The 22657-nt window shown below is 37.5% G+C and overlaps 1 protein-coding gene across 10 annotated transcripts in view; it reads right to left on the bottom strand.

Moving 5' to 3' along the window:
- PLEKHA7 (pleckstrin homology domain containing A7) overlaps nucleotides 1-22657 on the bottom strand; it is a 193499-nt gene that overhangs the window by 6130 nt on the left and 164712 nt on the right. For 8 of the 10 annotated variants that reach the window (XM_060767735.2, XM_060767753.2, XM_060767760.2 and 5 more), the window contains 9 exons: nucleotides 21824-21932; nucleotides 21287-21525; nucleotides 20747-20935; nucleotides 17829-17946; nucleotides 16490-16569; nucleotides 14973-15173; nucleotides 6897-7049; nucleotides 3568-3701; nucleotides 1943-2082 (listed from right to left, as the gene is read on the bottom strand). In XM_060767735.2, the coding sequence (XP_060623718.2) occupies nucleotides 1943-2082; nucleotides 3568-3701; nucleotides 6897-7049; nucleotides 14973-15173; nucleotides 16490-16569; nucleotides 17829-17946; nucleotides 20747-20935; nucleotides 21287-21525; nucleotides 21824-21932 (1363 nt within the window). Of the gene's footprint in view, nucleotides 1-1942; nucleotides 2083-3567; nucleotides 3702-6896; nucleotides 7050-10921; nucleotides 12324-12439; nucleotides 15174-16489; nucleotides 16570-17828; nucleotides 17947-20746; nucleotides 20936-21286; nucleotides 21526-21823; nucleotides 21933-22657 lie in introns of those variants that run through there. The other 2 variants (XR_009631023.2, XR_010908926.1) reach the window with 2 other exon arrangements.

Below are 22657 nucleotides of genomic sequence, written 5' to 3'. Positions count from 1 at the left end.
TAATTAAAACAAAGAAAATTTTAACAAATATAAACTTATTAGTATTTTAATGGGAAGTGTGGGCCTGCTTTTCCCTGATGAGATGGGATTGTTGTTGTTGTTGTTGTGTGCTTTCAAGTCGTTTCAGAGTCAGGTTGACCATGAGCGAGGGCCGGGTAAATTACCTTTGGGGGCCGTATCTGGCCCTCGGGCCTTAGTTTGAGGACCCCTGTTTTAAGGGATATGTTCCTGGCTGGACCATGGTTACATGAAAACATGGATAAAACCAAATGCCATTGAATTATCCCCTTCCATTTCTAGAATAGCAGGATTGCATTGGAGGACCTAGAGTTCTAAAGAGATATCCTCCTCTAGGAATTTGCTAGATCTTCTAAGGCAATTTGATGGCAAGTGCCAGGTCACCTGGGGGACCTAGCAAACTCTCAGAGAGCCATTTCCCCCTGGAACATGGGAAAGAGAAATCATGGATATGGGTTCCACAATGTCAGGGTCTTACTGTAATTAGAAGTAGCTAAAAGCATGACCATTGGACTGAAACCAGCTGGGGATTATCGTCAAGAAGACACTTTCTTGTGTTTCTCACCAGAGTGGTGGGTCAGAGAGAAGGACCTCCCCAGAAAATCTTAAAATATGGGCATTGCCATAATGGAAAATAGGATCCTTCAGATAACTTAAGACTTGAGCTTTTACAGGCCTTTCTAGGTTGTAACCACCACTATGTGCCTGAATGCAAAGGGGAAGCCAGCCTAAATGTTGCAGTAGGACAACTGTATGTTGACTTAGACCAGTTTCAGCAATCTGAAAGTGTTGACTTTCTTTTTGTGAGTTATATTTGAAGGCCAGGATAAAAATCTTTGTAATCAATTTTTAATGATTTCTAAAAAATAAATTTATGAATAAATCATTCAATATTTATCATTGTCAAATAAAACTAGGAGCTGAATCTTATTGCTAGGCTCTACTAATTCTGTGAATACTACTGATCTAGTGGAACTACTGTAGTTGAGAGTAGCCATAGGGTTTAGCTCCAGGTTTGATATTTGAGGGATTTTATTATGTTGTGATTCAAAAATGTTGCTACTTATGGAGAGTAGATGATAGAAACAGAAATGGTCTACATTGGTGCATATCAAAACAGTATGCTATGCAAACTCTAAAGACCTGAGCCATTATGGATTCAATATTGCCTCTGGTATGCTCTTTAGAATAATAGAATCAGAGGTTGGAAGGGACCACAAAGGCCATCTAGTCCAACCCCTGTCATACAGTACACCCTCTCAGAGTAATCCTGCAACCTGTTTGAAGGAGTCTCCACTACCCTCCAAATGCAGTCTATTCCACTGTGGAATCATACTTATTTATCAGGAAGTTCTTCCTAATATTTATGCAACATCTCCTCTCTTGCTATTTAAATCCACTGGTTGTGTCCTAGTTTCTGGAACAGCTGAACATAATTTTGCTTCATCTTCAACATGGCATCCCTTCACCTCTCAGTCTTCTCTTTTTCAAGCTAAACATTCCCAGGTCCCTCATAGGACTAGTTTTTCATACCCTTTATCATTTTAGTTGTCCTACCTCTTTTTAAACTGAAGTGCCCAAAACTGGACGCAGTAATCCAGGTGAGGTCTAACAAACACTCAGTACAGTAGTACTATTAAATCTATTGATCTGGACATTCCTGTTAACATGCTGCCCTCTTTGACAGCTGCATCATTGACTCACGTTCAGCTTGTGGTCTACTAAGATTCATAGATCCTTTTCACATATGCTGCTGTCAAGCCAAATGTCACCTATTCTGTATTTGTACATTTCATTTCTACAGCCTAATTTGTCCTTTTTTGAAAGTAAAGTATTGCAGTACGGAAGGAACATAAAATCTTACAAGACTACGTCAGGAAAACATACAGATATATTCATAGTTTTATGAATAACTGAGCAATACCTGCCACCTCCTTGCTCCGCTGAGAGGCTTCAGAAGCCAGTGCATATGATATGTTAATGATGCGTTCTTGCTCTTGTAACTGTGAGTCTAAATTTGCAGAGATGTGATTGTCCTGAGCTGGAGGCTGTAGATTGTGCATACTATGGCAAAAAATGGGGAGGGGGAGAAAACTGAATTTTAAACAATGTTGTATGAACACAGAGAGACACACCTATGATCCACAATGGAATAGACCTCAGGATTATGAAGCTGGGGATTCAAGAATAAATTGTGTATAATCTGTAGACTATGTTTAAACTTTCACTGATTTATTTTTCTCTCCCAAACTTGAAATAGTAGAAAGGAGACACTATGTACATTTTTCATCGTGATCAACATCTGGGTCTTTACGATTTAAGGCAAACCTGAGGTGAAACAGGGCCATTTTATATACTGTAGTCAGTTTATTACCAGTGTTTGCCAAATCCCAGTAAGGGAGCATAGACTAGCTCCTTTCCCTTCATGGTACTTCAGACATAAAGGTTTTGTGAAGCCATCTACAAGAATACAAAACTTCATATTAAATACATTTTCAAAAGAAATACCCCTTTTCCTTGTTTTTGCACTCAACCTCATACCTTATGGTTTAAATCATAAGGGACACTTAAACATAAGGTTCCCTTGTTTTCATAAAATGACTCCAACTCCATGTTGATGGGAAAATGGGAATGGACACACACACACACACAAACACACATTTCTCTTTCAGCATCACCTCCCCACAGCATATTTGGGGAGGCCTATGAAGAATTGAAATTCTGCTCAAGGAACCTTATGATCAAAGATTATGTTAACAAGAACAATTTCATTAGAAAGACAATCAACGGTAATATAAACTTTCCCATCCAACTCTTCATTTTATTTTCATAGGGATGACCTTGGCTAGTGAACACCTTGCTCGTTGTAGAATCCAGGCTAAAATACTGATACGCATGGCTTCATGTCACTTTATAGTCTAAATCAAATGCTCACACCCTGCAAAAGATGGGTCTCACACACACAGGTAAAGACCCTGAATAGCAGAAGACACAGGGTGACACAATTATATTAAATTTCCCCTCTTCCCTTCACCTCCACAGGGCTCATCTTCCTCCTACGAAGGATGCCTTTGTCTTACACCCAGCTATAGGGGCACAGAAGATGCTTCTATGACACTCTCTCCACCTTACCCTACACCTCACCAGTCACTAAATAGCTATATTGGCCAATATTATGAAGGGAAGAGGGTTCTTGTGCGAGTGAATTTCTTTCTTTGTCACATGCACAAAAAACAGAACTAATGGGTTGTGAATTAAGGGGTTACTTTAACTGCAGCAGCATTAGCTGGCCCTTGTATCACAGAAGATAGAGCTAATCTTCACATTTAAACTATAAATAAACTGCCAGAGGAACAAAAATGAAAAGTATATAAAGGCTTTGCCTTCACTCTACTTATATGCAGAATATAAGATATCCATATTACTCTGCTACCGTAAAAAAACCCAAACCTTATCTCTTTTAGTGTATTACAGTACTGATCCTTTTCTATTTAATTTCAAATATTGAAAATAAACAGGAGTAAAAGGTACGACATTTAGGAATCTGACCTGGACTTGGTAAGGATATTCTTTATTTTTTCTGCCGTACGGTGCCTTGCTGCTAACTCTTCTGGGGTGAGAGGTTCTTCTGGCTCCAGCTCAACGTAACGCTCTGGAATTGCAACCTTTTCAGGTTTTGACAACTGGGGAAATTGTTATAAATGGTTACAGCAATATGTAGAAAATGTTATGATCAACTGAAATAAAACTTTTCAGATCTACAAAAAGAAGGGGGAAAGTGCAACCCCAGCATTTGAATCTTTCAACTTGTGTGAGAATTTCCGAATGTTCATTTTTTTAAATGATGTTTTTGGAAAGAAAAAAATATTCCCTATAGTATTGTGCTATAAACCTCTAGGATGTCTAGAACTATATTATAAACACTTAATTTACTACAAACACTAGCCTTAACTATTCAACAGCTGGTTTTACTAATACTACTACCTAATATCAATAATTACATGGCTGTTGGTATTGTTGTGTGCCTTTAAGTTGTTTCCAACCTATGGCATCCCTAAGGTGAACTTATTATGAAGTTTTCCTGGCAAGATCTGTTCAAAGGGGATTTGAATCTGACTTCTTCTCAGGCCGAGAGAGTATAACATGCCCCAAAGTCACAACATAGCTTTACATGGCTGAGCAGGATACTCAGGATTAGGAAACTGGTCTTCCTGTATTCTAATCCAGCACTCAAACCACTACATCACATTGGTTCTCTTCAATTGGTATTACTACAGTATGCAGATATAGTAAGTATTTCCTTCTTTTTATCCAGAAATGTGAACATTCCCTCAGGGTTCCATGAATAATGCTAGTTTGATTGTGATTTTGAAACACTATTTTACCATTATTCAATTAAGTAAGATCAGGGCTGTGAACAAGACATATAAAATGGAAATAGCTTATTTCCTTGTTATGAAAGGGAGGTCTTTTTACAAGTGCAGACCTTCACTGATTAAATATCAAGACTTGAATGCAGAGTCAATGTCAACTTTAAAAGCCTGACTAGGTTTCCAAATTAAATGTGGTAGGATTTATAGATATCTCAGGATCTCAGGATCTAATTGCTTTTTCAAACACAAAACACTGTCCTTACGTTCAGCATACCACCCCCCCCCCCATCGCCATTTCTCCATTTTACAAAGAAATGACATTCTTCCTTAGGACCACCAGATGGTGCTATAGCTTTCAAATACATCCTTAGGAAAATAAATTTCAATATCCTTTTATTTTCCATATAGCTTATCTGTAGTACCAAATGTTCTTTTTTGGGAGAACACGTAGAAGCCATTGTGCACTCCATTTTCGAATGAGTCACAATTTGAACTGTTGCAGCTAATAGGGGCTCTGCACACTGACACTGTGTATTTTGCTCTACTTTTAATAATTTTGCAGTAGTAATTCAATTAGCACATTTTCCAACCTGCTGCCTTCTTACAGCAGGTTGGAAAATGTGTATATGATTCAAGGCATAGCATTCCCAGCTAGATGAACCATCAGGCATGGAGAATGGGAATGCTGTGAGCATCTGGGAAGCACCAGGCTAGAAAAGACTAGCACATGATGTGCACTTTATCTCCTCTTCTCTAAAAAACACATTTAAGACTTCAATATTCAGGACACCTCTCATATAATTAAATTTTATCCCCAGTAACGGACATAAATCCTTCTCCGCAAGAATAAGCCCTTTCTCCTCTCAAAACAAAAACAGAAACTAAAATTCTTTTTTTCAGTTAGACTGTTATAACAGGTTGAAACAGTTCCCCTCTATTAAAAGAAACTGTCAGAAAGGAAAAATAAAGATTTGAAGGAAACAAACTGGGAAAAAGTGATGGAATATTTTAAGCAAAGAATAAAAAGATCCTGATATAATCGAGGAAGAGTAGGAGGGAAGGAAGAGGAAGAGAAAGAATACGAGGAGAGAGGAAGAGGAAGAAGAGGGGAAGAAGGTTAGAAGAATGATAGAGAAGACCTTGTGAAGACCCCGGGAAGTCGAAAGAAAAAGTTTACTTTACTTAAATCTTTTAAAAAATGGGCTTTGGGCTATAAATCTATTTTTTCTATTTATTTATTTTTTGTTTTGCTTTCCCTTTCTTTTCTTCTTTTTTCCCTCTCGTCTGTCCTATCTTATGCACTATATCCTTTTCTGTTTCGGGAATATACTACATACACACATTCTACCTGTTTCTGGTAGCCTTGGCTACTAATCTATATTTTAAATGTATGTGGAAAATTGAATAAAGATTATAAAAAAAAAGAAAGGAAAAAGAAAGATTTCAATCGCCGGTGTCACCTGAAAACTGAAGAACTTGCAGGAATCACGTGGCTCACCTAGCCCGCTTTGCCAAATCACTGCCATTTTGTCCAAAATGAAAATGAACCACGTTTTGCACCACTATGTCTCTCAGAAAAATCCTGATTTCCTGAAAAAATACAGCCATCTACTCTCTTTGGAAGACAAAAACAGCTCTGAAGCCAGTAGAGAACACTGGCTTGTTCATTCTCCTCTCCGTGTCCACCTGAGTGCCTTGTAAAATGCCACTCTGACCACTACATCCTGGTTTTGCTGTATAGAGGAACTGGGTACAATGTTGCCATGCTACTTCGCCGTTTGCTTTTAGTGGACTTGCTGTTTTGCACGTTTTTGAAAATATTAATAAAAATATTAAATATAAAATATTTACATCCAGTGGAAGGCCAGGGACCCTGGAAGTGTGGTGGCCTGAGGCGCGGCGGGAAAGGCCTGCCTCCCTGGCCTCTACAAACCCCGGAAGTGCGGCAGCCAGAGGCACGGCGGGGAAGGCCTGCCTCCCTGGCCTGCTACTGCCTGTGTGGCTCCGGAGGCTCTGTGGAGGCCAGGGAGGTGGGTAAGGAAGCGCGGGTAAGAAAATAATACATAAAATATATAAAATAATGTATAAATATTAAAATTAATATGGTGTCCCTACTTAGTGGATTTTCACTTATCGCGGGTGATCCTTGAACGGAACCCCTGTGATAAGTGAGGGAACACCGTACTTCAATCCAGGCAGTGTGGGAGGACTAGGATTGCTAGTGCCAAAGGCAGGAAATAGACAGTTCCTCTGTATAAGAGAACTGACACCATTTTATAAGGAAAGAGGTCTGGTCAAGGAAGGGACAAGTAGGTTTCTTTGCTTTCTAGTCTTTTGATGAAGGAGAAAGGGAAGATATTAGCAATTGTGGCAGAAAAATGAGTGGTGCCAATCGGAGAGAGGTGAAATTGGTCCCAAAACCCTCTGACAGTGTCCACCGTCAATCTTGTAAACAAGGTGAGAAGCAATTTTTGACAGAAACGGAGAACTGACAAGTAGCCTTACCTCTCTGCTAATATCCAATTTGTAATCTTCAAGTTCTAGGTCTGCTTCTGTCACTGACACAGGCTCTATTTTAACCCAGTTATTCTCCTCTTTCTGTTCTGTTCGCATTGCTCTTTCCAGTAGCTGCAAGTCAAATTCTTGCTCCCGCTTCCACTAATGACAGATAGGAAACAATGACAGGTTTGACTATTACAACTAATAAATAGTGCAGAAATGTTTGCTCCCATTACCTCCAGCTCTGAACTGATGACTGAGAAAGTAGGACTCAGCACGACATTTGTTTCTGGATTTCCCTTGATGGAGTACTCATCCTCTCTGACCAGCAGAGGGTAATCTAATCTCAGCAAACAGATTTCAGGAGACAGGTTAAACTGGCTACAGATATTTCAAATAAATGCATGATCTTGGGGAGGGGTTGCAAGAGCAACCACACTAAACTACACTAATGATATAAATTGAAGTATGAATAAGGTCTATCATTAGAGAAAGTTCAGCAGAATTCAGTATATTCAAATTTTGTATTTTATTACTATGGAGAAATCACCAAATAGTGACAATCTTGATTCAGAAGCTTTAAAAATAGTAATTTAGAAGCTGTTCCACCTAAGCATAAAATAAAACTCTTTTTACAAAAATTGAGCACTTGAGGACAGGGATATAATATGTATGAACAACTCTGCTATTTCTCCAAATACGTTTTACAATGCAATTATGAAGGCAATACATTTTCTACATTTCAATGAGTGGAAATTTGGAGGGAAGGGGAAAGTTGTAGCACTGTAGCCTTCACTTATGAAAAATATGACTGACTCGTCTACTTCCTGAATATCATCGGTCAATGGAACAAAGAAATACCATGAAATCTCATTCATAGTTTTAAATTAAAGGTTGTGTAAACATTTAGAAATCATAAAAGTTTAGGAACTGCCTGTGAGCTTCTTCTGAGGGTAGATTTTCTTTTTAGCAAGGGAGACATCTTATTCATCATGAACCCAGGCTTGAACTTCTAAACTTGGTATGGCTGGAAGCCATTCTTATGCATAAAAAGAACACCATAGCTGAACTGAAGAGATGCTGAGATATTCTCTATATGTGCTGAATATTCAAGAGTGCTATCTTCCCCGTCTCTGGTTTTGTGGCAGAAGACGGTATGAAGCAGAGAACCATTAAGTGGTATCATACACCCTGCCAATTAGTGTATTATCATAAAAAGGGGAGCAGTCAGTGCTGTCATGGATGCCAACAGAAAGGGCAATTTATGCACACGATGTGGGAATGCAAACAGGTACAATACTTCTGGAAGACAATACAAAATGTGTCAAACCAAATATTAGGAATCGATTGGATGACAACAAAACAAATGGTGGTCTTAGTACAAACAGAGGTAATGGGAAAATACAGAAAAATAAAGGAAGCAATAACTGAGTGCACACAAGCAGTGATAGAATTGGGATGGAAAGACAAATCAAAGTGGACAATAAATAAATGGTATCAGTATATAGTGGATCAAATGGAATTCAAAATTATGGATATAAAATTAAATTATTCAAAGGATAATGAAAACAGAATGTGAAAAGTTGAAGAAAGATGGAACTGGGTCAAGAATTGTATTATGAATAAGTCTAGAGATCAGGCCATAAGAAATAGGATACCAATGTTATATAGTATCTAAATTTATAAGGACTGACTCAAAAAGGATTAATATGTAAAAGAAAATAATCCTCGTGGTGGTGGGAACTGTAAATGTTGCATATGTGTATGTCCTAAAATAAATATATATATTGTTTTTTAAAAGTAGAGAACCATTGATTTTGCTCATTTTTGTGGAAAAGAGTGTTTTCTCTTTGTCTTCATGCACATTAGCCTCTACAAGCAGACAGTGAAAAATGCTGGACAGAAAGGCAGGGTTCTTTGCAGACTCGTTCACATGTAAAGAACACCTGACTATGGTTAAACTTTAAAAGAAAACAAGGGGAACAAAGAACTTAAGTGAAATAAATACGAAGAGGGAGGTCTTTCAGACTAACAAGAGGTTGTGGACAGAAGAAAAACTGTGAAGGGAGATGACAGGTGCCTGACAAGAAGGCTCTGGTTCTGATTCCCTTACACTCCACTTCTAAGAACATTTACTTAAAAGTTATTCCTATTTAAACCAATAGAGCCTATTTCTATCTATATGTGTTAAGGCTGTGCAGTAAGATTTTCCTGATTTTGGGGAGGGGGTGTAGCTAAAACTGCTGGTTTTAAAGAATGAGTACTCCATGTAGGTTCACCTTCTAGAGAAAACAATCTGTCATAACTCTGTTAACTTGAACAAATTATAAGCCAAAGCGATGTAATGAAGAAATGCTAGTACTGTGGTTTGTAGAGCTGCCCCATAAGTCACATGATCTAGCAAACTGTCCAATAAAACCAAATAATAGTCATCATTTTTCTAACATTTCTTTTGTTCGATGTAGTACATAATTATTTACACATTATTTCCATTAGAAGTACTTTTGAGAGTGACTGAACAATTTCCTTCAAATGTGCTGTTTATCTGAAGGGACACATGAAAATATAGTAAATATCCCAAAATGTATATTCTGTACATGATAAGGATAGCTTAACTGTGATGTACCTTATAAAAACATGCTTAAATTGAAACACTTATTTCATACATAAATCAGTGAAGTGACTTGACACAATAAACTTGGAGAAATTACAAAATAAGGAAAGGCTTGAATAGAAGAACTGCATTTTTTAAATTTTTTAAATATTTCACAGGGGTTTCCCTCAGATGAATATACAATTTCAACCCAGTCTACAATCCAAAGTCTACAGGCCCAGTGAGGCTTAGGTCCTTGGACAGGCATTGCTTCCACAGTTTCCCAACAGGTTGGATAGTCAACTGTGAGATAGCAAATTGCAGTTTCTAACACTGAGTCTATTTTCCAAAGAGGAGCAAAGCAAGTCTTGATGAGTTTCTGCAACTCTTTGAGGAACCCACAATAGCTCTCTGGATTATAGACCATAAAGTTCTCAAAGACGATTGGATAATATGCTCCCAAACAACACCACAAGTATTTTATATGGTCACGCATACGCTGAACCACCAAATCTTACCATGAATGTGCAGCACTGCATTTTGAATATATCCCCTACCCCAGTATTCTTAATGTTATAAAAAATGTTTGCTGACGAGAGACAAGCTATGTTAGGACAGCTTATTAATAATTAGAAAGAGGAAGGTACTGTTTTAAAACCCTTTGACTCAATATAGGGTTGGATCAAAAATTCAGCCTACTGGCAGAATATCACTCCTAGAATGTTTCCACTGCAGCCAGAAATGGAGGTGATGTTTGCTCTTTTGCCCTTTCTGCTACAATCCCATGTCAAACTGCATTGGAAGGTTTTGGATGTTCCTCTAGAACAGGCATGGGCAAACTTTGGCCCTCCAAGTGTTTTGGACTTCAACTCCCACAATTTCTCACAGCCTATCGGTTGCTGAAGTCCAAAACACGTGGAGGGCCAAGGTTTGCCCATGCCTGCTCTAGAACAATGTGGGAAATAGCAGAGAAAGAGGCAAAGAAAGAGTCGCCTGCGGGCTGATATGGGCGGGATATAAGTGACGTAAATAAATAAATAATAAATAAATAATCACAGAACATTGCAGAAGCTTCCACTGGATAGTATTCCTTTCCCTCTGTTGGAATAACTCTTTAGTTCATGGAACCCCAGTGATAGTGTTTTGGGGAGAAAAATAGTATTCATGCACAAGCTCTTGATTTTCACTCAAATCACATTTAATTTTAATGTGTTAGAAATACGAATCCAGCGGCTTAATTTTTAAAAAGCTGCTACTCAAATAGCAATGGGAGGATTTGTTCAAATTTTCACGGGGAAAGGTAGAACCATTGTCACACTTAGAGTGCCCTGTAACCAGATAGCTACTCAATGTTCAAACCAGGCCTGATTGCAAGAACATGTATCATATAAATAGAATATTCTAAACTAAGTTTATTCTGTAAGGAAAAAAACATGAATTCAGTATTATGAAGCAGGTTTATTGGCATTGATACGGAGTTTTTTACATCAAAAGTAAATGACAAATCCATGTATTTTGCTTAACATTATAATGTCATACTACATTTTAAAAGTGATCATTTTAAAAAAATATCAGTGCATTGTATTAAAAGTAGATTTACACATATAATGTATGCAATGGTATAAAATATGCACACCAATTATGTATATCATTGTTTTCCATTTGGGATGTTATATTATTATCGTGCTGTAAATTGTGCTATCAAACATTAATTTTTGTGCACTGGAGTCCTTTGGAGAAATCTCCAGGAAACATCTTCTGGGCCATTCTGTGCCATTATTGTTTCTTATAGCAAGATCACAGAGCAATATGGCATGCAAATATGTAACATTATTTGTTTAAATTGTTAAAAAGTTATGAAATGTTTGCATTAGAAATAAGTGTGTAGAAAAGCAATAGAATTGTTGATGATCAGATTTAAATTCTGCTACTAAAAATCATGAATATGGCAGGAATTTATTCTTCCAAAATTTAAAATTATTTCTTAATTAAAAATGAGACTGAAAGATATAAATCTGAACCCATCAAGTCCTTAAATGTCCATATGGTTATTTAGTAAATTAATAACTTAAATATGAATTGCAAATTACTGTAACTAAACTATTTAAAATGAGAACAAAAAAAGTTAAAGAATGCTCCTTGCAACAAAACAATAAAACCAGCCGAAATTTGATAAAAAGCCACTAAAATGCAATTAAGCCTGGCAGAAACTGAGTAGTCTAGTTAGAAATTATTTTAAATAATTAGAAACTTGAAAACAAACAAACAAAAAGGCATTATGTATGATGAGTGACAAATCTAAAAGCAAGAGACCTTGTGCAATGAATTAGGCAGGTGATGAGCATATATAGTTCTAATGCACCAAAAGCAGAAGAAAAAACAAAATATTAATGTTGCTGTGACTGTGTAAATCTTTCAGTAACATAAACATGTCATTATCCTGAACAATAAGGAGTCCTCTTCCATTTAAGACCAAAAATCCATTATCTGTTTCATAAGTTTTCATGGACCAAATCTCAACCAAAGAATCAAAGGAAAGCAGAATATTGCTTGATTATTTCAACAAAATGAGACCAATAGCTCATGCTATCTGTAGATGTATTACAGTGCTATGCAGAGCAGAAGAGAATACAGAATCCAATTGAAATGAATACAGATGAAATCAGCATGAAGTACACATGGGAACAGACTTGGCATTGTAATTAGTCACACATTGTTAAGGTGGCTTGTTGTTTCTTGCGTTTGGGGACAGGATTTCCTATGAGCTTGAAAGTTGGGGATACAGTAAGAAAATCTCCCATGGTGTCCTTCCTAGATGTTCAAGCCCAGTGGTTCTCAACCTGTGGGTCCCCAGATGTTTTGGCCTTTGACTCCCAGAAATACTAACAGCTGGTAAACTGGCTGGGATTTCTGGTAGTTCTAGGCCAAAACACCTGGGGACCCACAGGTTGAGAACCAGTGTTCTAGTCCAACACATAGGGGGGGAGGGTACCAGGTTAAAGAAGTTAAGAACCAACTTGAAGCCACTGAACTGAAATGCATTAGTAGATCTGTCACTTAACAAAGTTTTTGGAGTGATTTGTTTACTATGGGGGGAAATTATAACTCTATTTATCTACTATTATATAACCAGGAGGGGTTCAAAACCACTCCCACAATTATCTGAATTTGTAATTGCATGTCCTAGGAATAACACTGTAATTCATCTACTATTATTAATTGCATCATTTTACTTGCAGACCTCACTTTATTAAAAAGGAGAAAGCCCTTCAATGTTCATAATACACAAACCTAGTTTGCTAAGACAAAACTGGACAATATGCGAAATGCATGGGTGCATTTAACATGGATTCTTGTTACTTAAACAGCACAGTGTGTTGGGGTATGATCAAAATTGAGAATGGAGAATTGGGAAAACCCCAGTGAGAGTACGGTATCTTGCACGCAATGCCTCAAGACCATTTCTAAAGGCTCTAAAACTTTTCCAAATTTGGGTAGTGTGAAAACAGCACTAGGTAATAGATAATCAGTACTGGAGGAGAAACTAGTCTCTGGACTCAATGCAGTTGTCAGCACTTCCTTCAACCTGTTTGCCTATGCCTTAGTCTCAAAATTACCTCCCCTGCTTAGCTGGTATATCCTATGAGAAAATGGAGGTTCTGACCAACAGCAAGTCCCAGCTTTGAGGACTGAGTAGGGTGTGGAGAAGAAGTGCTAGGGACCTCCTGCTGGTAGTATTAGAAGGACCTTTTGCCTTGACTCTTAGCTGACCACTTTATACATCTCATCACCTAAGCTCTAGTTTCCAAAAACATATACCACATCAAATTTGACAGTTGTTGTCATTTTCATTTGAAGTATCCTGGAATTTTTCAAAATCCTAACACATTGATTATGGTCTAGTAAACTCCTATGGCTGTTTTCAGAAAAAACAGTTTTGTTTTCAGAATATCTATTATTCAGATTTAAAATCCACAGCAAATAGAATGTCCATCCTTTTTTAAGCTCTCTTTTGATTTGGGAGACATTTCAGAAAAGGAAGAATTTATAGGATCATTTCGAAAATACCCAATGATTTGTTAAATTTCAGATTTCAAAATGACTTGCATTCACATTGGATTAAGACCAAATATTTATGTGTGCCTTTGAGTCGCCTGTTGACTTATGGTGAGCCCATGAGTTTCACAGGGTTTTCTTAGGCAAGATATACTCAGAAGTGGCTTGTCCAGTTCTTCCCTCAGAAATATAGCTACAGCACGTGCTATTTGTTAGCAGCTTCCCATCCCAAGTACTAATGAGGGCCAACACTGCTTGGCTTCTGAGTTCAAGTGGAATCTAGGGTATTTACTTGGAAACATGCCAACCAAGTAAATATGAACTATCTGATTTGAACTGGGTTATCTGAGTCCACACTCAGATAATGTGGGATTTTCTATTTTGATATTCTGGGATAAAGGGCTGTGTGGAAGGGCCCTGGGACCAAATAGTGGAAGAAAATCCCATCAAATTAAGGTTGTTTCCAAATAAATATGCTGAAGACAACAGCCTGGAACTTGATCCTAAACAGAGTGGTTGTTACCCATAACAATGCTAAATACATAATGGAAACATGCAGAAAGGATTTCCTCAGTGCTTTTGTAACAATTACTATTGCTAAAAACAATGCAACTCTCTCTTTTGGTATTGGAGGTTGCTGTAGTAGAAATGCTAAATGGCATTCTGCATACACACATCACTTCTTTGGATTAGGCCATTCCTTGGAAGTAGATCCTACTATAACCAACAAGGGCTATTTTGGTTAATGACTCTAAATGAATCCACATAAGTTTATATTTAATTCTTGATTTAATCTTTGAAATAATTTATTATTAACTAACCAAATGCCAAGTTTTGCTATAATATTCTAGGTCTTTTAAACATAAATTATAAAGAGATATTAGCAGCTGTATAAACATTATTAATTTTTCTTCTATTTTAATAGGTTATTTATAAAATTTGTCAAATGCTCTTTTAAAAATCTTTTACTCAACAGAACTATAGATACTAAATTTGCTAAACATACAATCTATATCTTTATCTATATCCATATCTACTCTTAGTGCACTACCTATCATCATTTATGGGGCTCATTCTTTTATGATGCAATCAGGAAAAAAAACAGCAAGCGTATTCTGCTTTCACAGCACAGAGTCAAAGGGGAAGGGGGGGTGGGAAGCAGCCAATACCAGCCCAATATTCACATCTGAATGCATTCCGAGAAATTAATGTTTTCCTTCCTATTCTTCTCTTTCTTCAACATACTTCTGCACCTGCTACATTACGCTGTGACTACTTATAGCCATTTTCCATTATTCGCACTCCAAAAATTGCTATTATTACAGTAAAATCAAATAATACAAGGAGTCATGCACTCTTAAATAAAAGTGCTTACTAGAGAATCTACAGATCATATTTTTAGTCTAGTCCTTTTTAAGGCATGTCTAACATACTGAGCCTATGTCTGCAGAAAGTGGCCGGGCAAATGAACGTGATGAGGCAGACTGTCTTTCTCCTTGGCCAAGAGTTCTCTTGCGTTCCCGAACTAATGCCTTTTGATGTCGCTTCATTCTCTCTAGCTGTTCCTCGGCACTCATCTTGCCTCTTTGGTGGTCTCCAGAGTATAAACGCTCCAAGGCACTCTTTGGTCTTTCCTGTTAAATGTGACACACAACACAAACAATTAATACTTTTGAAAATGTATTCTAGCACCATGATTTTACAGCAGTTTGGCCTCTGAGTGACCTCTAGAAGGTCAGAGAGGATGTCAGAAATGCAGTCTAACACTGCCTGGACACTCCCTGCCTCTTCTGATCACCAACTGCCCCTGGAGACTAGGACTCAGAGCAATGGGTTCAAATTACAAGAAAGGAGATTCCACCTGTACATCATAAAGAACTTCCTGACCACAAGAGCTTCTCAACAGTGGAACTCACTGCCTTGGAGTGTAGGCTTTTTTTTTTTTGGTGGCTTTTAAACAGAGACTGGATGGCCATCTGTCGGGGGTTCTTTGATTATGCTTTTCCTGCAGGGCAGGGTGTTGCACTGGATGGCCCACGGAGTCTCTTCCAACTCTATGATTCTATGAACTGTCTATGGATACACGTATCAGTAGCTGACTGGTAGGTTGCACGTGGTGGCCACTGCACAAAGGAGGTACTACATATCTCCTTCCACAACAACCTTAAAAAGAAGTGCACAGTCATAAATGGAATTTAATCCTACTGATGTCACCAAAAGAAGTCTTACCCAGAATTTCACACATGCTGTTGTTACATTCTCACAAATTGATTATGGCAACCCTATTACAGGGTTTTCTTGTCAATATTTAGGCAAAGGAAGTTTTCCATTTCCTTTATCTATGGTTGAGAGATTGCAATAAGCAAAAGATCACATTGTGAGTTTCTGTGTCTGAGCAAAGATTCAAACTCTGGGCTCTGGGCAACCTGAACATTCAAATCAATACATCATGCCAGTTTTCAGGTTTCATCCTACAGTCAGTGTACTCCATACCTGTATTATATAAGTCCCTTAAAAAACTGAGGACCACCTTTCTGTTTCTTCTTTCAGTGCAAAATCGACTAGATAAACTCAAATTCCTTCATGTTTCTAAGACAACATTTTGCAACAATATTGGAAAAACAATATTGGATTAACATTTAATAATGAAATAATATAACTTGGAGAGGAGTGAGAGTCTTTAACCTCTCCTTTAACTTCAGACATCTTCTGGATTATTGGAATTGATAATATACAATTTTTACAACTAGAACCAGTATAAGCTATAATTTGAAGTTGCACTTATAACCACATCCATGTTTGTTCCTGTACTTGTGATATATTCTGAGTTATCCATCTTGGTAAATTGTCTTAAATTTCAGTGTGGTATAAAATATTGAAGTAAAACTTATGTAAATTAATAAAGTTGTTCAGAAAGGTTGAGCAACCATGAACACATATGCAAAGTTACCTTGGAACCATCTCTTCGAAGTGTTGCATAAGATGAAACTGTGAATGACTGGTGTAATCTAGACGTTGAGCCGGACAATCCTTGCCAAAAGGGAAAAAGAATGACAGAATCAAGACTATAATGGAGAAGCAACAGCTGCATTTCTAAGCCCAGAATTAGTTCTATCTAGAGTAGATTCATCAAAATGAACTGAACGTAAAGGAAAACAGAGAAGTTTCATAGGAGATATATTGGATTTGGCTCTAGATTCTGGTGGCACAGTTTCCATTCCATTCAGGTACCACAGGAATCAGGATACAGGATTTTATTTTATTAGAATACCAATCATATGTTCCAATGATTAAAATTCACTATGATGTGAACCCAAAAAATGTGAAAGATTTCAGGTTATTCTAGTTAGTTTTCTTTATTTGTTGCACTACAAACTCTTCAATCTTAAAGTCTATTAGGCTGTGTCCTATGCACCTAGATATATACATCTGATTTGCTTCTGAAGTGTGTACTGAAGATGTCATAGCAAACATCAAGAAATAGGAATCTGAAGTAAAACCCACACAAAGAAGAGTCAGGTGTTGAACAGATGTCATATTGGGAGGGCCAAAAGGTGCAGTTCATTACATCAGATTTTCCCTCCAGGTCAAACTGTTCTGAATTTCTGTGTGTTTTGTTTCCCCTGCATTGTGGTTCACCTGAAACACTACATGGTTTTATTCAATTCTTTACTGAATTGTACAGTGAACTTTGGTGAGGACCACCACACTTAACTATGGTTCTCTGATTCTAGGCTATCATAATCTGAAACATGAGGTTAATCTGATAGGAAAATGAATACAAGGTGTGCCAAAAGTCATGCCCAATTGAGAACTTATTATATTTTATTATCATAATTATTATTTGTTACAGATTGTTATACCATGGCTTATAAATTAACAAAAGGAAGAATTGAGATACCGTATTAAAGTCAATTGTTGAAGAGTAGGCCATAATGATTACAGAAAATGTTACTTAAGAATGTTCAAAGACTATGTGTCATGAGTACAAAAGTGTTTAAAACATGGCAGCCATCTTGAACATTGAGTTTAATGTACTGTATATACTAAATTGTCTATCAGGCATGACTTTTGGAACCCCTGTACAATGAAGGTTTATGCATTAAAGATGGGGTCGGACCAGGATGTTCCCACTCTTTTAATTAATATCTGGAGTCCCAGTGCAGTCACAGGTCAAATGAGAGGAAAAACAAACTGTCAGTAAGTTCTTGAAATCTTTAAGCTATACACCTTCGAAGCCGTAACATCCATACTCCTATGAGATATAGATAAGTCATCTCTTGACCTACCTCTGGTAGGTAACGTTTGGTATCTACCATCAGTACCTAGCAATCCAAGGGAAGGTTGGCTCAGCTCACTGCCTATAGTTGCCAATTCAGGTTCACTCACATATGAGCGGAGTTCTACCTATACAGATAAATACTTGATTAAATATAATTGCAAAGAAACATTTTTACAATTCTGTTGAGAGACAACTGTCTCCTAGTAGTGTGAATGTGTTAGATGATACCATAGATACAATAATATTTGACACAGTACAAAATATTTCAAAATCTGTGGCATAATGCTTAATAACAGAAACCAAAGTTGTAAAAACCAAAACAAGTTTTTTAGAAGGGCGGTTACATCAACTTATCACTCTCAGGAAATTCTAGAGATCAAGAATTTTTTTTCATGCTTTTGTATCTCCCAGAAGGCTCTTCTCACTCTTACTGGTTCACTTCAGAAAGTCTCTGAAGATTCTGATAAGTGAACCAGAAGTTATATTTTGCTAAGCAGTGTTTTTAAACATTCATAACAGAGGTAAACAATTCATAGCTGTCTAATGTTACTGGACTGAAAATCCCATCAATCTACCTAGCATAGCCAATTGTGGGAGTTCCAGGGTGTTAAAAGTCCAGGAACAATATATTTTCCCCTTCCCTGATTTAGGAGAATGATCAATGGCAGTAATACGTCATCCATTGTCAATGGATGCTCTTCTATGGGTCACATTTTAATGCTAAGAGGCAAAACAGGCAGAATTATTGTTCTTCTAATAACATTTATTTATTTCCCACCCTTTTGCCAGTCTGGGACTTAGGGAGGTTTGTATAATGTAAAACAATTAAGAATTAGCATTTTACAAAAGTTATAACTCTAATTAAACTTTATGTAGAATTAAAAATGATTATAACAGTTATTTAAACCATGATTATGTAATTTAGAAAGTCAAAACACTAAACATTAGAATTCATTAAAAGATCATATACAAGCCTTAAAAACAGTATGGCACAGCATTAAAACCCCACCTCACACAGTTTTTTAAAAGCCTGGTGACATAAAAACATTTTGACCTGCTGATGGAAGGAGAGCAAGGATAGGGCCATCCTGGCCTCACTAGGGAGGTCCAAAGAGAAGTCCTTATCCCTTACTTCCTCCGAAAGTAATGGGAAAGAGAAAAAGGCCTCTTGGGTTAACTTAGTGCTCTAAAGGGATCATAAAGAGAGATATCCAGGCTGAAGCTGTATAAAGGCTTTGTAGCTCAAACTCAGCACTTTGGATGTTGCCCTGGAACAGACTCGTTATCAGTGGAGCTATTACAAAAAGGAGTTGTGTGCTGCCTATAGCCAAGCCCAGTTAATCTGTCTGAAGCACTTTGGCCCAACTGAGTTTTCTGAGCATTTTTCAAAGGCAGCCTCATGGGCATTACAGTAATTACAGTGGGATGTACCCAAGCCATGTATCAGTTCAGCCAGATCCACCTTCTCCAAAAATGGGTGCAAATGTGTTCCTGGTTACTGCCAAAACTTGGGCCTTCAGACTCACCACTCAATCCAGGAATATTCCCAAAGTGGGAACCTGAGTTTTCAAACAGAGTGTAACCCAATCTAACATGGGTTGGATCCCTAATTTCAGATCTGTTTTTGACTGACCAGGAGAACCTCTGTCTTGCCTGGACAAATGTTGAATTTGTTCATTCTCATTCAGTCCATATAGCTGCCAGGCATCAGTTTAGTACAAGGACAGCTTCCTTGGAATTAGGTGGAAAAAATATTAAAACTTTGTGTTGTCAGAATATCTTAAAACTCTAGAAATCTCTCAAAAACTATGTAACAGCAGTCCCCAAGTTACAAACATCCAACTTGCAAACAACTCATAGTTAAGAATGGGGGTGAGACAACAGGAAGTTAAATAAATCTTCCCCTAGGAAGGAAAACCCACTCCTGAAAGAGTTATCATGGGGAAAAGGTGTCTCCACTGAAGCTTGACTCCAATCCTTGTTTCCACAACAAGCCAAGTTTTTCAAAATCCAGTTATCACAGCGACAAAAGTGAGGTGAAACAGGGGCACAGACAGCCAAACAAACACCACAGAGCAATGGCAAAGGAGTCAAGCAGGAATCTCCCAGCACCACCTTCTAAAAAAGAGCAGGGCCACTATAGAACAGAACCTCCATGTTCTGTTGTATAGAGGCAACTCAGAAAGTACCATGGTTGATGTTATCAAAAGTCACCAAGAGGCCCAGTAGGACCAACATGGACACACTTTCCTTGTCTAGTTTCTTGTTTAGGTTTTCCACCAAGATGATCAAAGCTGCTTGAGTTCCACATCCAGGCCTAAAACCAAAATGAAATTGATCTAGATAATCTGCCTCATCCAGGAGTCTCTGAAGTTGAAAAGTCAGAACATGTCCTAGTATATTGCCCAAAAGTGGAGTGCTGCCGTGATTGATGGGTGTTTGCGTGGGACCTGCAAGCTGCTGAGTCCTCGCCAGAGTGACAGAGACGGATTGGATCTCGCACCCATGTCTCAATAAATATTTCGGATTGGCCTATAGTTTTCCAGTATAGTAGGATCCAGGGAGGTTTTCTCCCTCAAAGAGGGCTTATCACAGCCTCTTTCAGGTGTTGGCAGGGGTGAGTCCTCCTCTGGCCTGTTTAAAAACCCAGGAAGGGAAAAGCTGTAATGCACTGTAATCCAAGCGTCCTGTTCACATCTCCAGGCGGCAAAAACTGAAAATGTATGTACTGGACAAACATGGGCCAAAGTTACATCTAGTGCAACTGTATCAAGACTGGCCTCCAAGTCATAGTGAATCTGAACAATTTTATCTAAAAAGTGATGAACAAATTCTTCAGAATGGGCTATATGGTACATTTCAATATAACTGATATGGACTGATACACTGGTGAAGCTGTCTTTTTTGTCATGGCTGCTCGCTTACCCTGTAATCTCCATTCACATACTGTCCTAGTTCACGGTCTCGCTTCCTTTCATCTGACTGCCGTTTCAAGCCTCGCACTGATGTGTGTCTGATGACTGTGGCTTCCCTTGGAAGGGGGGGTACGGCGGGTGGGGGGTCATCTGGGTTATACAGTTGTGGAAGGGGAGGTCTTGGTGGCGCTTCATCTTCCTAAGGTTTAAAAAACAAGCTTATGGCTCCGAATTACCGTTAAATAACAGCACCATTTTAAAACATGCAAAATGATAAAAGAACTTCAATTATTTTTAAAGATACACCAGAATTTAATTTTAACCACTTGTACTAGAAATACATTTTAACTCAATAACCTTTAAGAGTGTTCCTTTCAGCTTTTTTTGTTCCCTGTGTACATAATCACAATCAAAAAGCTTTACAGCTGTTGTAGACATCTAGAAGGTATTTCCATCTGGTATAAGATTTTATCATTTTGTTGTAATAAATAAACCCATTCTTAAACGCATTACACCATTAGGTACAAGATAGAATAGTTATGACACTTACAACCTTTGGCTTTAATTTTACTGGTGACTGAACTGGAGGCTCAACTCTTTTCACTTGTTGAGATGGAGAGAGTATTCTAGGCTGGGTATAAGGCTGAGGAAAAAGTCTGACTTCCAAAGATGGCTTAATAGGGCTAGATGGTGGGCTTTGCTGAGTAGAAAGTTTGTTGTCTGCTGACATGAGAGTAGATGATAATGAAGGCACTAGGGGCTTTGAAAATGAAGGCACTGTTTTTCTTTCTGCAAAGAAGAATACATATTACAAGCAAATGTAGATGAGAAATATGAGTCTTCACAAGACTACACTAAACCGCTCTTTTTTGAAATAAATAAAAAGAATGAGAAATATTGTTATATAGTTAAATGCCACAAAAACTATGAAAGAAGCAGGCCAAGAAATTCTGTGATGTACATATGATAGTCAAAAAGTACCATGTAGAAATAGCCCAAGAGACCAAATGTGTTTGCTAAACTGAACACTTTGGAACAATCCGTTGAATAAATTAATTTTTAAAATCCTGCATCAAGTTTTTCTTACCTGGATTCTTTATAGACTCTATGATGACTTTATAGTTGGATTTATTAGCACTTAGGCCAGCTGTAACATCTTCAATTCTCCACAAATCTTTTTGTATTTGAGCTTTCTCCTATTAATGAATAGAGACAAGGTGGTGAGGTGGGATAGAAAACTTAGAGAAAAGGTAGATAATCAATATTGGTTATGTATGTACAAAATAGTTAACGCTATTAAATATTTTAAAAGATTAATCCTTAAGTCCTATGAAAAAGCATTGGTGCCACATTAAAAGGGGACAAAAGCTGTTTCTTCTGTCCTTAAAGTCTAGAAACAACTGGCACTGCTTCCCCACTGCTCTTTCCATGTACTTCTTTACTCCCACTTACACTGTCCTGAAAGCATCCTGTCGTTCAGAGGAAAAAGATTACTGTATTTTTATGTAATGTGAAGTTTGTTCTGACAGCTGAAAAGATGAGAGAACGAAGCGATGTCTAGAGATTCTGGGTTATCTTAAAGAAAAACTATAGATAGTTTGTAGATTAAAAGATAATATTGTAACTGCAGGCTTTTCTTTAAAAAAAATCATTTAAAGGAGTTTTTTCTTTGTTTTTAAAGCAACACAATTCACAAAGCAGGCTACAACATATACAATATTGTCATTATTAATATATGATACCAGTAGCAGAAGATAAAACCAGACATAAAAAGCAGTATATTAAAATCAACTAAATGGAAGAAATAAGTTGTTAAAAATTCTACTAAAGATCATTTCTGCAAGATAAAATGTCCTCCAAATATAGTTATACCACAAAGAAGGCCCAGGTCCTGGTATGGGTATCAACGTAATAGCATTTA

The sequence above is a fragment of the Anolis sagrei genome, chromosome 1 (assembly GCF_037176765.1).
Source record: "Anolis sagrei isolate rAnoSag1 chromosome 1, rAnoSag1.mat, whole genome shotgun sequence".
Taxonomy (NCBI): Eukaryota; Metazoa; Chordata; class Lepidosauria; order Squamata; family Dactyloidae; genus Anolis; species Anolis sagrei.
The sequence above is the reverse complement of the archived record's forward strand: the minus strand, read 5'-3'. Positions and strand labels throughout refer to the sequence as shown.